Raw genomic sequence first — 14,336 nt, 5'->3', positions numbered from 1 at the left:
ACGCAGTCATCACTGAACATTACACTTCTGAACTCATGATGGATGGAAGATCATTGATGAAGCAGCTGAAGATGGTCGGGTCTCGGACGCTACCCTGAGGGCCTCCTGCAGTGGTGTCGTTGGACTGTGATGAATGATCTTCAACCACCACAACCATCTTCCTATGTGCTGAATGTGACTCCAACCAATTGAGAGTTACCCCCTCCGAGTCACATTGACTCCAGTTTTATAAGGTTCACTGATGCCATATGCTGTCAAATGCTGCCTTAATATAAAAAGCTGTCACTCTCACCTCACCTCTTGAGTTCAGCTCTTTTGTTTCACCAGGATCATGAATAAATGTATGTATAGCTTCTAGGGGGCAGGGACATGAACAGGCAGTAGTTCCTGCAATGCCAACCTGGGCCAAGGGGCAGGCCCCAGTAGGTGCCTTATGGTGGAGGGGGGGGGGGGGGGGGGCGTTAATTTAGATGTGGTGGTGCCAGAAATGGATGGAGGTTTGGGGATGAGGGCTGGGGGTGGTGGTGGAGATGGGTGCTAGCTCAGACTGAGAGGCTTGGGGGTAGGGGGAGAAGAAGGGGTGGCGAGAAGGGCTCGGGGTGGGTAGCAAATTGCCAAATCCAATTGGGGGTGGGGAAGGGGGGCCTTCAGACCTCTGTGGGGGCTGTTGGGGAGGTTTATTCAGGGTCTGATTGGGGTGTCCTTTGAAGATGGTGCCCTGATGTCTGAGCAGCTGGATTTTGCTGGTGTGTTGAGGCCCCGTCCCCCTGTCTGACACCATGAATCAGGTCCTCTTGATATTTTTTGGCAAATTTTCGTAAGATCAGGAGAGACAACTGACCTGAGCTCTCTGGAGAGCAACACGCTGGTTTTCTCACTCAAAATACCACTCTGCCTTTTTGTAAGGTTTCACCCTATATTGTAAAATTCCAAGTTTAAAGGCAAGAGACAAACACCATTTTTTGGATGGTGAGTATTCGCAAACTTGCTAAGGATTAGCAAGTAACACATTCCCACCGATACCAGCTATTCCACTGCCATTTAACATTTGATGGGTTTGAACTGGTTCAGGGTGAGATTCGTGCCCCCAACTGGGGAGGAGGACTCCTGCCTTGGAAAGCTGCCAGCCAATCAAATAGGCAGCAACTCTGAAGCCCCAGGTTTGAGCGGTGGCCACTTCTGAAACCGTATCCAGCCCCCAAGGAGGGAGACCCAGTGGAAGTTAGACTTGGCAAGCAGGGGCCAGTGAGGTGATTGGAGGTCCAAGTGTTCGAGGCTTGTGCTGAGGAGGGAAGGGTTAAAGAGGGTATGATCCTGAGGAGGGGGATCCATGATTGAATGGTGGAGCAGACTCGATGGGCTGAGTGGCCTAATTCTGCTCCTATGTCTTATGGTCTTATGGTCACCAGCCACTGGAGTGGGCTTCCTTCTGCAGTAGGTAAAATAGCAATGAGAAAAAGGAATGAGATACTTAATAATAATTGGCCACTGAAGGACCTCAATAGGGCAGCCTGATGCCTCTACTTCTCTCTATAAAATTGGAAACAGACCAGCTACAGGCTAGTAGACAACAGGCAGTAGATGGGTTACATTTTATGAGTACCCCTGCCTTCAAACCCAGCAAGAATTGGCAAAATTGACTGGAAGCAGCCTATAAAGTAATTCTGTTTTAGTTACCTGTTCATTCAAAACTGTAGTGCACATGAAAGGTGAGTGCTCTTTGCAATCAAATGTATTACTTTGCTTATTTACTCTTGCTTGCCCCTTGTAATGCTGCTCTCTCTCATTGCCCTTCCTCTTCTCTCTAACCCTCTGCTATTAGTTTAAGAAAGTGACTTTTGTAACCTACACCATCCAGTTCTCAAAGAACCCCCCCCCCACCCCATCATTCTCTCTCTCTCTGTCCCCCCCCCACCCCATCATTCTCTCTCTCTCTCTCTGTTACCCCCCACCTCATCATTCTCTCTCTCTCTCTGTCCGCACGCCCCCCCAGCCACACACACCCTTCCCCCAAGTTAATACTCTGAATCTGATTCATTCCTGACACTGCTTCTTTGCTTGGACATGATCTCACAAAACTATCAGGCGAACAGGAATCCACACCTACATTGGAGTTGGATCCCCAAGAAAAAAAGCCACATGAAGGCACAATTCAGTGGGTGATATTCCTGGCGGGGGGCGAGGCACAGGGAGTGTGCTGGTGCTTGGATGGCTTTTTATTCTAACTACATGTCCACCATTTCATCAGCCCTGCTTCACAACCTCTCCCTTGCTGGTCCAAAACCCTCAGCTGTTTAAAAGCACCACTCACTGATTTTTGCACATAAATGTATTTTAAGCACACGGTGAACAGTAAGGAGGCAAGTACTTCATCTTGTACATTAACACCATGAGGGGGCAAGGAAGCTGATGATCTTGGACCTCGAAAACTTTGTACAGATAATGGCCTGCAGTTTAGAATGTAAAGTTACGAGCAGCAAAACATTCATTATTTTCTGCTGCCACTTATCATATCAAGAAACACAAAGTGGAAAACCGATACTAAACATATTCCCTTTCAAAATATGTTTGATTCAAATCAAAAATACTTGTAACGATAACCAATTTACACCTTCCTTATTGAAATGCTGCCAATTATTTTCACTTCTCCTCTTGCATCTTATGATGACTTAGGCTAAATCATTGACATAGTATTCTTGACTACAGCAAGTCAGTATTATTTATGGTGTCATGTTACAATGCAAAAGTACAAGCTTCAAGCAGGGCTAAAATTGTAAAATGAACTTCCCTCTCAGGTTAGCTGAGATATGGAACAAATTCTGAGAAATAGGATATTTTGGCCTTGGAGGGAGTGCAGAGGAGGTTCACTAGGCTGATGCCAGAGTTGAGGGGGTTGAGCTCTGAGGAGAGGCTGAATAAACTAGGCTTGTACTCGTTAGAGTTTAGAAGAATGAGGGGAGATCTCATTGAGACATATAAGATGATGAATGGGATGGATAGGATAGAGGTGGAGAGACTCTTCCCGCTCAAAAAAGACAGTAGGACTAGGGGGCACAGCCTCAAGATAAAGGGGAGGCGGTTTAGAACGGAGTTAAGGAGGAACTTCTTCACTCAAAGGGTGGTGAATCTCTGGAATTCTCTGCCCGTTGAAGTGGTGGAGGCTGCCTCGCTAAATATTTTTAAGACGCGGGTTGATGGGTTTTTGATGAGAGAGGGGATTAAGGGTTATGGGGCAAGGGCGGGAATGTGGAACTGAGCCACGACAGATCAGCCATGATCTTATTGAATGGCGGGGCAGGCTCGAAGGGCTAGTTGGCCTACTCCTGCTCCTATTTCTTATGTTCTTATGTACTGAATTTGTTAGACCAAAAGTCCTGGTCTAACTGCTGGGTAACTACAGAACTCACCCCACAGTTGCTCACTATTACCTCACTCTAACTTCCCCCTCAACCGTCCTGACTATCCCACTATCCCCTTGAATACCACAATGCAAAGTAACTACCCTTCTTAATTATCACTGAAAATGGATGTCTGGGATTTTCTTGCATAGCAAAAGCAGATGGCTGCCTTGCTGCCTTTTATTGCCATGTTTTTAAACACTGTGATGAAAAATGTGAGAGACAGGTTCCAAGATGCCACGCTTGCCCCATCAGTAGATTTTAAAAAAGAATGCCCTGAGGTTAAAAAAAAAGGGACTCCACCCTCCCCTTCCATACCATGGAACACATCCCCTCACTCTGCCCCCTCCTCCCACCCCCCCACCCCAGAATCCCTTCTGGCACTGCCCAGCTGTGACCCTTGCTGTCCTGGAGGTTGTAGTCATCTGTGTGCTTCCAGCGAGTTCTGTTCAGCAGATGCACATCTTGCGGGGGGTGGGGGGGGGGGGAGGTGCCTGTCATGATTCGCATCAACATGCCCTCACACCAACATGAATGGACAATTTAATATGAGGGGACTATCAGGAGTGAAGGCCTGATAAGGAGATTCATATTGATGTCAATATGGATCCTGATTTTTAAAGTCAGATTCTCGTGACGTCAGTGGTCAGAAGTGGTGGGGAAATCGAGTGGGGAAATGCTGCTGGGGTAAAAGCAATTTTGGGACCCCCCCTCGAGTCTCTGCCCCCTCTGCTGTTCCTGTCCCCACCCTACTCCGAAAATGGGGATGGTAAATCCCATGCCAATTTCAGAAAGCCTCCTGAGCTATACTGTTGGCATTTTGTAACTTCCTGACCAGTGAAAATACAATTCTGCTGTACATGTAAGCAAACGTAAGCTGTTATCCAAGTGCGGCATCAGAAAGCCTGGTAAGATCTGGCAGGATAATTGGCTCCTTTGTTAACATAAAATAGATTAAATAGAAATGTTCTATTTTCTCTTTTTATTTGACACTGGTTGAAGTGGAAATGTTTTAAGAATGCTTCTTTGATGTGATCTTACGCTGCCTGACTGAGATTTAATTAGGATAGCTTCATACACAAATAACACTGTACACATTGTGATGCCAAAATTACATCAAATCAAAGTAAATTGTAGTATAATTGGTCCATTAAAAAGACAGTTAAATTTTACACTGACTCTTAACAGTCCAAATGTTTTTATTATTTATTAATGCTGCAAGTAAGATGACATTAACACTGCAATGAAGTTACTGTGAAAGTCCAAAGTTCTACATTCAGGTGTCTGTTCGAGTACACAGAAGGAGAATTTAGCATGGCCAATGCATCTACCAGCACATTTTTCGAACTGTGGGAGGAAACTGGAGAACTTGGAGTATGCCTACGCAGACATGGGGAGAATGTGCAAACTCTACACAGACTGTGACCCAAGTCAGGAATTGAACCAGGGTCGCTGTGGCTTTGAGGTAGCAGTGCTCACCAACGTGCCACCATGCCACCCCACTGTTGGCATTCTCATTGGTGAGTTATAAATGGTTCATTTGTCTTTACCCGTACCTTCTGTGGTTAAGCTGGAAGTCGGAAGACCAAATGTGAAAGCAGTTGTGGATGTGGTGCTTGGGATTCTGGGTCTTGTAGCTGATGTTGCAACATCTGTTGTTGTAGATAAAGCAGCTTGAGTCACCTCGCCAGGCTTGATGTCACATGTCTTATCTTTAGACTGTAGCAGAGAGAAAAGCAGTTTAGCTCCTGCAAAATATGCAAACCAATTACTCCTGAGAAACAACTATACAAAGAAGCAGCAGGGAGTATTTTTAAGTCCATGAAAAAAAGACTAGGGACATTGTCTGGACACAAACATTTATCATAATACCTTGATGTGCACAGCTGTCTGATAAGATTACACAGAGCTCACCTTAGGACTGAAAACCATTCATCCTTTTGCTCCAATACCATTAAGGTGGTTAGTAATGATACAGTCGATGGTTTTCATGAACATGGTTTAATGAGGTGGAGAATGTAATAAAATTCTATTATAATTTCAATTTTGTTTTATTACTTAACTCAACTCTACTTCAGACAATGTACCTCATCAGGACAGCTGTTATCGACCCAATCCTGTCGATGGCGATCAAATCCACTGGAACACCTGCATGTATAAAAATAAATTAAAGCAAAATTAACTTGAAGTTTCCATATTTAGAATCATGCATCTAATTAGAAAGCAATTGCTAATAACTCCTTTAGCCAATGTTGGCTGATGTGTTTTTGTGGAGTAACTGGCACACACACGAGTGCTGGACAGCGGAGAGCTAGACTACACAACAGACGTTTCCAGTTCAGGGACCGGAAAGACTAGTGAGGGGGAATTGGTCTAAGTCACTGCTGTGAAATGGGCTTATAGGAAATCTGTGGCCAACTTAACATCGTACAGCAATCAGAAGAGAAAATGCTAGAAAATCTCAGCAGGTCTGGTAGCATCTAAAAAGAGAGAAAAGAGCTGATGTTTTGAGTCCAGTTGACCCTTTGTCAAAGCTTTATCAAAAGACCATAAGACCATAAGATACAGGAGCAGAATTAGGTCACTCGGCCCATCGAGTCTGCTCTGCCATTCAATTATGGTTGATATTTTTCTCATCCCCATTCTCCTGCTTTTCCCCACAACCCCTGATCCCCTCAATCAAGAACCTATCTATCTCTGTCTTAAAGACACTCAATGGCTGGCCTCCACAGCCTTCTGCGGTAAAGAGTTCCACAGATTCACCACTCTCTGGCTGAAGAAATTCTTCCTCATTTCTGTTTTAAAGGATCGTCCCTTTAGCCTGAGGTTGTACCCTCTAGTTCTAGTTTTTCCTACTAGTGGAAACATCCTGTCCATGTCCACTGTATCCAGGTCTTGCAGTATCCTATAAGTTTCAATAAGGTCCCCCCTTATCTTTCTAAACTCCAACGAGTACAGACCCAGAGTCCTCAACCATTCCTTTCAAAGCTTTGACAAAAGGTCACCTGGACTTGAAACATGAGCTCTTTTCTCTCCAAATAGATACTGCCAGACCTGATGAGATTTTCCACCAAATCTTTTGGTTTCAGATTCTAGTGTCCGCAGTAATTTGCCTTTAACATCATACAGTAGTCAGGCTTTCCCTTTGCCACACCAGTCACCTCAGTGGATTTTACAAAAAGATTGCCAATTTCATGTCAAAGTAGAGCTTGCTTTGTCTCATGCATATTTGTCCATTGGGGACAGTACTGAAATTGCTTAGATCCTTCTGTACATAGAAAATTCATAGTTAGCAGAACAAAGGAACCTTCATTGATTGGATTGCTTTCAATTTGCTATGATGTTCCCAGAAATGAATTTGGAAATTACTGTGCATTGTACCAATAAATCACCTGCTATTTTAACAAAGGTGTTAATCTCCACATTTTAAATATATTCATGCTGCAATTACAGAAAAAGAAGAATGTGAACGTGTCCAGACAGTAACTGGTCAAGTGTGCTAACCAACAGAACCCCGGCTGCCACTGGGTTTTCAAAATCAATATCAGCAACAATAATAACATCAGAGCTTCATGATCCAGTGCATTATGAAATATATCACAAACCAATTTCACCGTCAAATAAGTCTCACTGATTTTTATACAAAAATTTCAAAGATGTGTCCTATGGAAGACTAATTTGATTTCTCATCAGCTGGTTTTGACATATTTTACACTTATCTTTTGAAAAGGCAATTTCAACTCTTAAAACAAAGGCATGGACATAAGATGGCTCAGTAAGAAGTCTCACAACACCAGGTTAAAGTCCAACAGGTTTATTTGGTAGCAAAAGCCACTCGCTTTCAGAGCGCTGCTCCTTGGTCAGGTAAGTAGGAGTTCTGTTCACAAACAGGACATATAAAGGCACCAACTCAATTACAAAATAATGGTTGGAGTCTTTACAGGTAATCAAATCTTAAAGTGTAGACGATGTGAGTGCAGAGACAGGTTAGGGAGATGTGTATGGTCTCCAGCTGGGATAGTTAGTGAGATTTTGCAAGTCCAGACAAGTCATGGGGTTACAGATAGTGTGACATGAACCCATGACATGTTTACCCCTGTCCAACGCCAGCATCTCCACATCATAATATGGCTGCCAGAAGTCAGCTGATGTGTCTGCAACTGCAATCTGGTCAAGTTTCCAAAAGCTTCGAAGGTGGATTACAAATAAGACATGTCGGACCTACACTCTACTGGAACGTCCCACCCGCTGCTGTCAATGATCAATTCAAAGATGGACTGGGATTTAAAATGAATGCCAGCATCTGCATTCAGACAATGGTGATCTCAGAGGTGTTGCTGTGTTTTTTCTAGTTCATTAATGTGAGAATGGGTCATCCAGAGTTGATGGCATGGACATTGAAAAATGAATCACCTCGATCATAACACAATAGCCAAGACATGGGCTAATCAATTTTGTGGAATACCCAATCATATGGAGAGAGCTTATATGATCAGAATCACCGGGTGGGGGGGGGTTGGTGGGAGATATTTTTCAATCCCATTCTTGTTGGGCGGGTTTGGTGATAGGAGTGGAAAATCTCGCCACATGCTCAAATTGTGTTCCACGCTGGTGTAAAAGCATGATGCAATTGTCCCCATCCCCACCAGTGACGGAACGGGAATCCTGACGTTCCATGCCAGGAACATCATTTCCATACAGTTGAATGTCATTATCTGGCCTCCACACCTGAATCATCCCTCCCCCATCCTTCTAAACTCCAACAGAGTACAGACCCAAGGTCCTTGACTGCTCCTCATACAACAAGCTCTTCATTCCAGGGACCATTCTTGTCAACCTCCTGTGGACCCTTTCCAAAGCCATCACATCCTTCCTTAAATATGGGGTCCAAAACTGCTCACAATACTCTAAGTGGGGTCTGATAGAGCTTTATACAGGCTCAGAATGCTGGGCTGTGGCGGTTAGGGGAATTTCACAGTAAATTCATGGCAGCGATAATGTAAGCCTTCCTTGTGACTAATAATTAAACTTTAAGCTGATGTCCTTTCGAGGCATATTTGGCAGCTGTATAAATATCTAGTTAATGACCAACTGTTTGACATAGCACCACTTATCTGCATTGCAACAAGCATGCCAAAGCCTGACAAGTGATTTAATGTTTGGCCTCAAACAATGAAGAAAATAGTGTTCATTTAATTTTGGGCATTTGGATTAAAAAATATGATTATTTAAATGGTTGGAGCACACAGAAAGTTAAAAAAAATCATTCATTCAAATCTTACCATAGAATCATAGAGTCATAGAGGTTTACAGCATGGAAACAGGCCCTTTGGCCCAACTTGTCCCATGCTGCCCTTTTTTTTAAAACCACTAAGCTAATCCCAATGCTCTTGTATTCTAGCCCTCTCGACATGAATACTAACATTGCATTTGTTTTACCAGCCACCGACTGAACCTGCAAGTTAACCTTAAGAGAATCTTGAACAATGACTCCCAACTCCCTTTGTGTTTCTGTTTCCTATTTTCCCATTTAGAAAATAGTCTATACCTCCATTCCTCCTTCCAAAGTGCATAATCTCACACTTTTCCACATTGTATTCCATCTGCTACTTCTTTGCTCACTCTCCTGATTTGTCCAAGTCCTTCTGCAGTCCCCCGCTTCCTCAATACTACCTGTCCCTCTACATATCTTTGTATCATCTGCAAATTTAGCAACAATGCCTTCAATTCCTTCTTCCAAGTTGTTAATGTATATTGTGAAAAGTTGTGGTCCCAGCACTGACCCCTGAGGCACACCACTGGTCACTAGCTGTCATCCTGAAAAAGTCTCCTTTATTCCCACTCTCTGCCTTCTGCCAGTCAGCCAATCCTCTACCCATGCCAGGATCTTATCCTGAACATTATGGGCTCTTAACTTATTTAACAGGCTCCTATGCAACTCCTTGTCAAAGGCCTTCTGGATATCTAAATAAATCACGTAAATAAATCACACTCCATGTCTTTTGGCAAAAGGGATTAAGGGACATGGGGCTGCAGGGGGGATCAGGATATTGAATTTGATGATCAGTCATGATCAGAAAGAATGATGGAGCAGACTCGAAGGGCCAAATGGCCTACTCCTGCTTCTAGTTTCTGTTTCTATATGCTTCAGTTGCAAAACTTATTTCTGATGATGTCCAGAAACATTTCAACCAAATTAACTGTAATATATTGGAAACCTATTCTCAGTTTGAAGAATGACTTTGTTACAAAAAAAGCAATGCATTTTCTGCTTGCCGAAATCTGTATCATCGTACATAGAGAATACACAATTACTATATGCAAATTTCTTTAGTGTCTCATTCTTTTTTTTAGTATTGAAAACATATTGTCATCCCCAAAGCAATCTGCATCAGACTTCAATTCACAATGTGAGTAATTTTATGCTTCATGAAACAAGTTAATCTTCAGTGTTCCATTTAACTACTAGTTAGAAGTGCTTTATCTGTCCAAAATCTATGCTCCCCTAGTTCAAGGTGATCAGTGTCAGTAAGAATGAACAGTTAGATCTGAACATTAAACAGGTTAGGTGGATTGCTGGTAAATTATCCTTTAGTTTCCCAGGAGCTGTAGGTTAGATGGATTAGCCATGGTAAATCTGTGTGGTTACCTGGATGGGGTTGTAGGAAGGGTCTGTAGATGAGATATTCTTTCAGAGAATCAGTGCAGATTTGATGGGCCGAACAGCCTCAATCAGCACTGTAGGGATTCTATGAAAGTTAACGGGGGTGATTCTCCCATCCCGCAGCGCTGCTTTTTCAGCGCAGTTGCCGGGAGACTCTAATAGTGGTCGATTTGTTTAATTTGTGCCCGATATCCAAGCCTCCATGTGTCTCCCAGTGCTGGACTTCCGGCACAGCGCTGCATAAATTAATAAAGTATTATTTAAAGACCATTAGCAAGCCCAGGACTGAGATCACTGGGCCTGCTAACCTCTCACCTCCCCACCAGGAGTGGTTCACTCCAGCGGGATTTACCAGGTCTCCACACTTGCGGGGAGCTGGTGGCCTACCCTGCTGGAGTGAAGGGGGGCAGCTGAGGGCCCCCCAAAGGGCGAGGTGCCAGGTGGCCTGGGCCTGGGCCCCTGGCATTGCCCAAGGGGCAAAGTGCCAATGCTCAAGAGGCACCTTGGCACTGCCCAATGGGCAAGGGGGTGGAGCCTAATAGAGGGTGGGTTTGGGGGGGGGGCTCCCACTGCCACTTTGCAATTGGGCTGAGAGACAGAGGGAGGAGTGTTCTGGGCGGGGAGAGGGAAATCGGGGAGTTGATTGGGATATTGGGACTGTGGGGGGGGGGGGGGTAGGTGAGGGGGTTGTGATTGAGGCGGGCAGGGGGACTGCTTGAAAAAACCAGTGTGATTTACTCCAGTCTTTATGTGAATCCGACACTTAGAACCTTTTTGGGAGAGTCGCCTCAAACACTTTTTGTTTTGGAAACCTGTCTTTTGTAAACAACTATTCTGTTTGTTCTGTAGTCACCGAGAACTTTTTCCACAAAGTAGCGAAGTAACTTTCTGTTGCTGGAATTTTGTAGGGCTGGTTTCCCCCCTGAGTGCAGAAAGTGATGATTAACAACTGCCTCGGTGATAATTAAAATTTTAGCAGAAACCTAAAAGCATCTTGGGCTTCTTATTTGCGTATGCAAAGAGTTATTGCCTGCTTCGCCAATCATAGAATCCTTACAGTGTAGAAGGAGGCCATTCGGCCCACTGTGTCAGCACTGACAACAATCCCACCCACAGCCTACCCTTGTAATCCCATGTATTTACCATTCTAATCTCCCTGACACTATGGAAATTTAGCATGACCAATCAACCTAAATAAGAAACAAATTTAAAAAATTTGACAAAACAAAGGAATACGCCATCCACATGCACACCAAGAACAGGAAACTTGAGAAACTTGGCACTTCTCACTGTGTTTACCCCAGTCCAATGCCGGTATCTCCACATCAATCAACCTAACCCACACATCGTTGGGACTGTGGGAGGAAACTGGAGCACCCGGAGGAAATCCACACAGACATGAGGAGAATGTGCAAACTCCACACAGGCAGTGACCCAAGCTGAGAATCAAACCTGGGTCCCTGGAGCTGCGAGGCAGCAGTGCTAACTACTGTGCTACCACAGTAGTTCTCTCAAGCTGGTTGGTGTCCACTTCCCACCTATCATTTTGATATTGGCATAATGCCTGAGAAACAAACATCAGTTATCCCAATTTTTAGGCTAAAGATTGAACAAATTCTAACTGTGCTATTATCGGGTGCTTCATAGCAACAGAGGCAGCTCTGTAGTTTTAAATTAGGACTATTGTTATTGCAATATAATGTTTGCTGGCATACAACAAGATAGTTTATACATGCACTTTAAGTCTTGATTCAAAGGAAAATTCTCTATACAGGCTTGTCCAAGGTGGAATGCTGCTAAGTGTTATTGTTGTTGTATTTAAGAACATAAGAGCTAGGAGCAGGGGTAGGCCATCTGGCCCCTCGAGCCTGCTCCGCCATTCAATAAGACCATGGCTGATCTTTTCGTGGACTCAGCTCCACTTACCTGCCCGCTATTAACTGCTTTACTGTTCAAAAATTTATCTCTCCTTATTTTAAAAACATTCAATGAGGTAGCCTCACAGGGCAGGGAATTCCACAGATTCACAACCCTTTGTGTGACGGAGTTCCTCCTCAACTCAGTCCTAAATCTGCTCTTCTGAGATTAAGAAGGTTGGCAAGATGGGCTCCTCAATTTTGAGGCACACTGTCTTTTACTTACCTTCACTGCAGTGTGCTGCCCCTCTCAAGCTGGAGGACTTCTGACTGGCCCTCCAACTTGGTGAGTTCGTTTTCCATTCCTTATTGGTTGGAAAACTTGTCTCCATGTCAATTAAGGAGCAACACGAAAGGGAGCATTTCCTATATGTGCTCCGATGCAGTCTCAGGCCAGAATTTTACTACCCCCACCCACTACAGGAATCGGAGCGGACAAGGGGGCAGAGCATGGAGGTTAATGACCTTGGGTGGGATTTTCTGGTTTCGGAACGAGTGAGGCTGTAAAATCCCACCTTCAGTGTCTGGTGGCAGCATTAAAATAGATGATTTGGGAGAGATTTTATAGTTATGGTCACCCCAAAGCTGGTAAATCCCGCCTGAGGTCAACAGACCTTTGCATTTTCTATGTCCCACACGCTACGATTCCCATGGTGGGCTGGACAGGACAATTCCGCTCTTTGGTTTGGCACAGACTAACAAAAAAGTAATATTACCCCAATTCTAGTGTTTGTTTAGTCCATCTATCATTTAATGACTTTTCCTTCAATAAAACACCAGCCCCTAACCAACCCAACCTAAATACCCCCGACCACCTGACTACACAACCCCCTGACCCCTACCCAATGATCGGACTTGAGGAGCCCTTAACCTGGTTACCCTTTCCAACTACCCCTGACCCAACTACCCACCTCACACTTCTACTCACCTCACCCACCTGTCACCCTCAGCCACTTACTATCCTACCCACCACCACACTTCCCACCCTACCAGCATAAAAACAAGCAGTATGAGTGCTATGGACATATAAATAGGAAGTGGGTGGCTTAGGTAAATGGGGACTTCTACTGAATGAGACTGGTGAAGTGGTAACAGCAAACAAAGAAATGGCACACATATAGAATAATATTTTTGCATCAGTCTTCACTGTGGAAAACATTACAAATATTCCTAAGATATCAGATGGGCTGAGTTCAAATAACATGGTAGAACTTACAAAAATCCCAACCACAAAGGAAAGTATATTAGAGAAACTCAAGGGGCTAAAGGTGGAGAAGTCCTAGGACCTGATGAACTGCATACTAATGGAAGTAGTTGCAGAGATAATGGACATATTGGTTGAAATTTTTCATAACTGCTTAAATTCTGGGACAGTACCAGAGGATTGGAAAACAGATGATGTGAAGCCCTTGTTCAAAAAGGGAGAAAAGCAGAAGGCCAGTTAGTTTAACATCTATTATTGGCAAGATGCTGGAGTCAATAATCAAAGAGGAAAAAATTTTGGAAAGGAGAGTATAATCAAACAGAGTCAGCGTGGGTCCAACCATGGTCAAAGAGGTAGGTTTTGACAACGTTTTTAAAATGTAGGGAGGCAGAAGAGTTTTGGAAGAGAATTTCTGGTGGCTAAAGGCTTTTCTTTCTCATGAAGAGTGAAAGAAGATCTGGAGATGATTACGTTGGTGGAGCTATTTGAAGACAAGAATGAAGATTTTTGCTCAATCCAGTGGGTCACAGGGAATGACATGGAGGTTGCTGAGAGCAGGTTAATATGTATGCAGAATAGGGTATAGCCAAGGAGATTAATAAGGGAAATACTGGGGAAATTGAGGTTTTGAAGATAGACAGATGAGGATTTTAATTGACAATGGGGCAGATACCTTTGATTTGATTTAATTTATTATTGTCGCATGTTTTGCGATACAGTGAAAAGTATTGTTTCTTATGTGTTACACAGCCGAAACATACTGTTTATAGAGTACATGGGGAGAAGGAAAGGAGCGGGTACAGAATGTAGTGTTACAGTCATAGCTAGGATGTAGAGAAAGGTCAACTTAATAAGGTAGGTTCATTCAAAAGTTTGATGGCAGCAAGGAAGGTGCTGTTCTTCAATCAGTTGGTACATGATCTCAGACTTCTGCATCTTTTTCCCGATGGAAGAAGATAAAAGAGAGTACATATGGGGTGCGTGGGAGCCTTGATTATGCTGGCTGTTTTACCGAGGCAGTGGGAAGTGTAGACAGAGTCAAATGATGGGAAGCTGGTTTGCGTGATGGGTTGAGCAATGTTCACAATCCTTTGTAGTTTCTTGTGGCTTTGGTCAGAACAGGAACCATACCAAGCTATGATACAATCAGAAAG

The 14,336-nt window shown here is 43.8% G+C and overlaps 1 protein-coding gene across 2 annotated transcripts in view; it reads right to left on the bottom strand.

Annotated features, from left to right (window-relative positions):
- The window catches only part of LOC145357557 (plexin domain-containing protein 2-like), a 386,160-nt gene that overhangs the window by 81,039 nt on the left and 290,785 nt on the right, over positions 1–14,336 (bottom strand). For both annotated transcript variants that reach the window (XM_080211042.1, XM_080211038.1), the window contains 2 exons: positions 5,486–5,546; positions 4,955–5,117 (listed from right to left, as the gene is read on the bottom strand). In XM_080211042.1, coding sequence (XP_080067168.1) covers positions 4,955–5,117; positions 5,486–5,546 — 224 coding nt within the window. The remainder of the gene's footprint in view (positions 1–4,954; positions 5,118–5,485; positions 5,547–14,336) is intronic.

The sequence above is a fragment of the Carcharhinus amblyrhynchos genome, chromosome 2, assembly GCF_965287045.1.
Source record: "Carcharhinus amblyrhynchos chromosome 2, sCarAmb.v2.hapA, whole genome shotgun sequence".
NCBI lineage: Eukaryota > Metazoa > Chordata > Chondrichthyes > Carcharhiniformes > Carcharhinidae > Carcharhinus > Carcharhinus amblyrhynchos.
The sequence above is the reverse complement of the archived record's forward strand: the minus strand, read 5'-3'. Positions and strand labels throughout refer to the sequence as shown.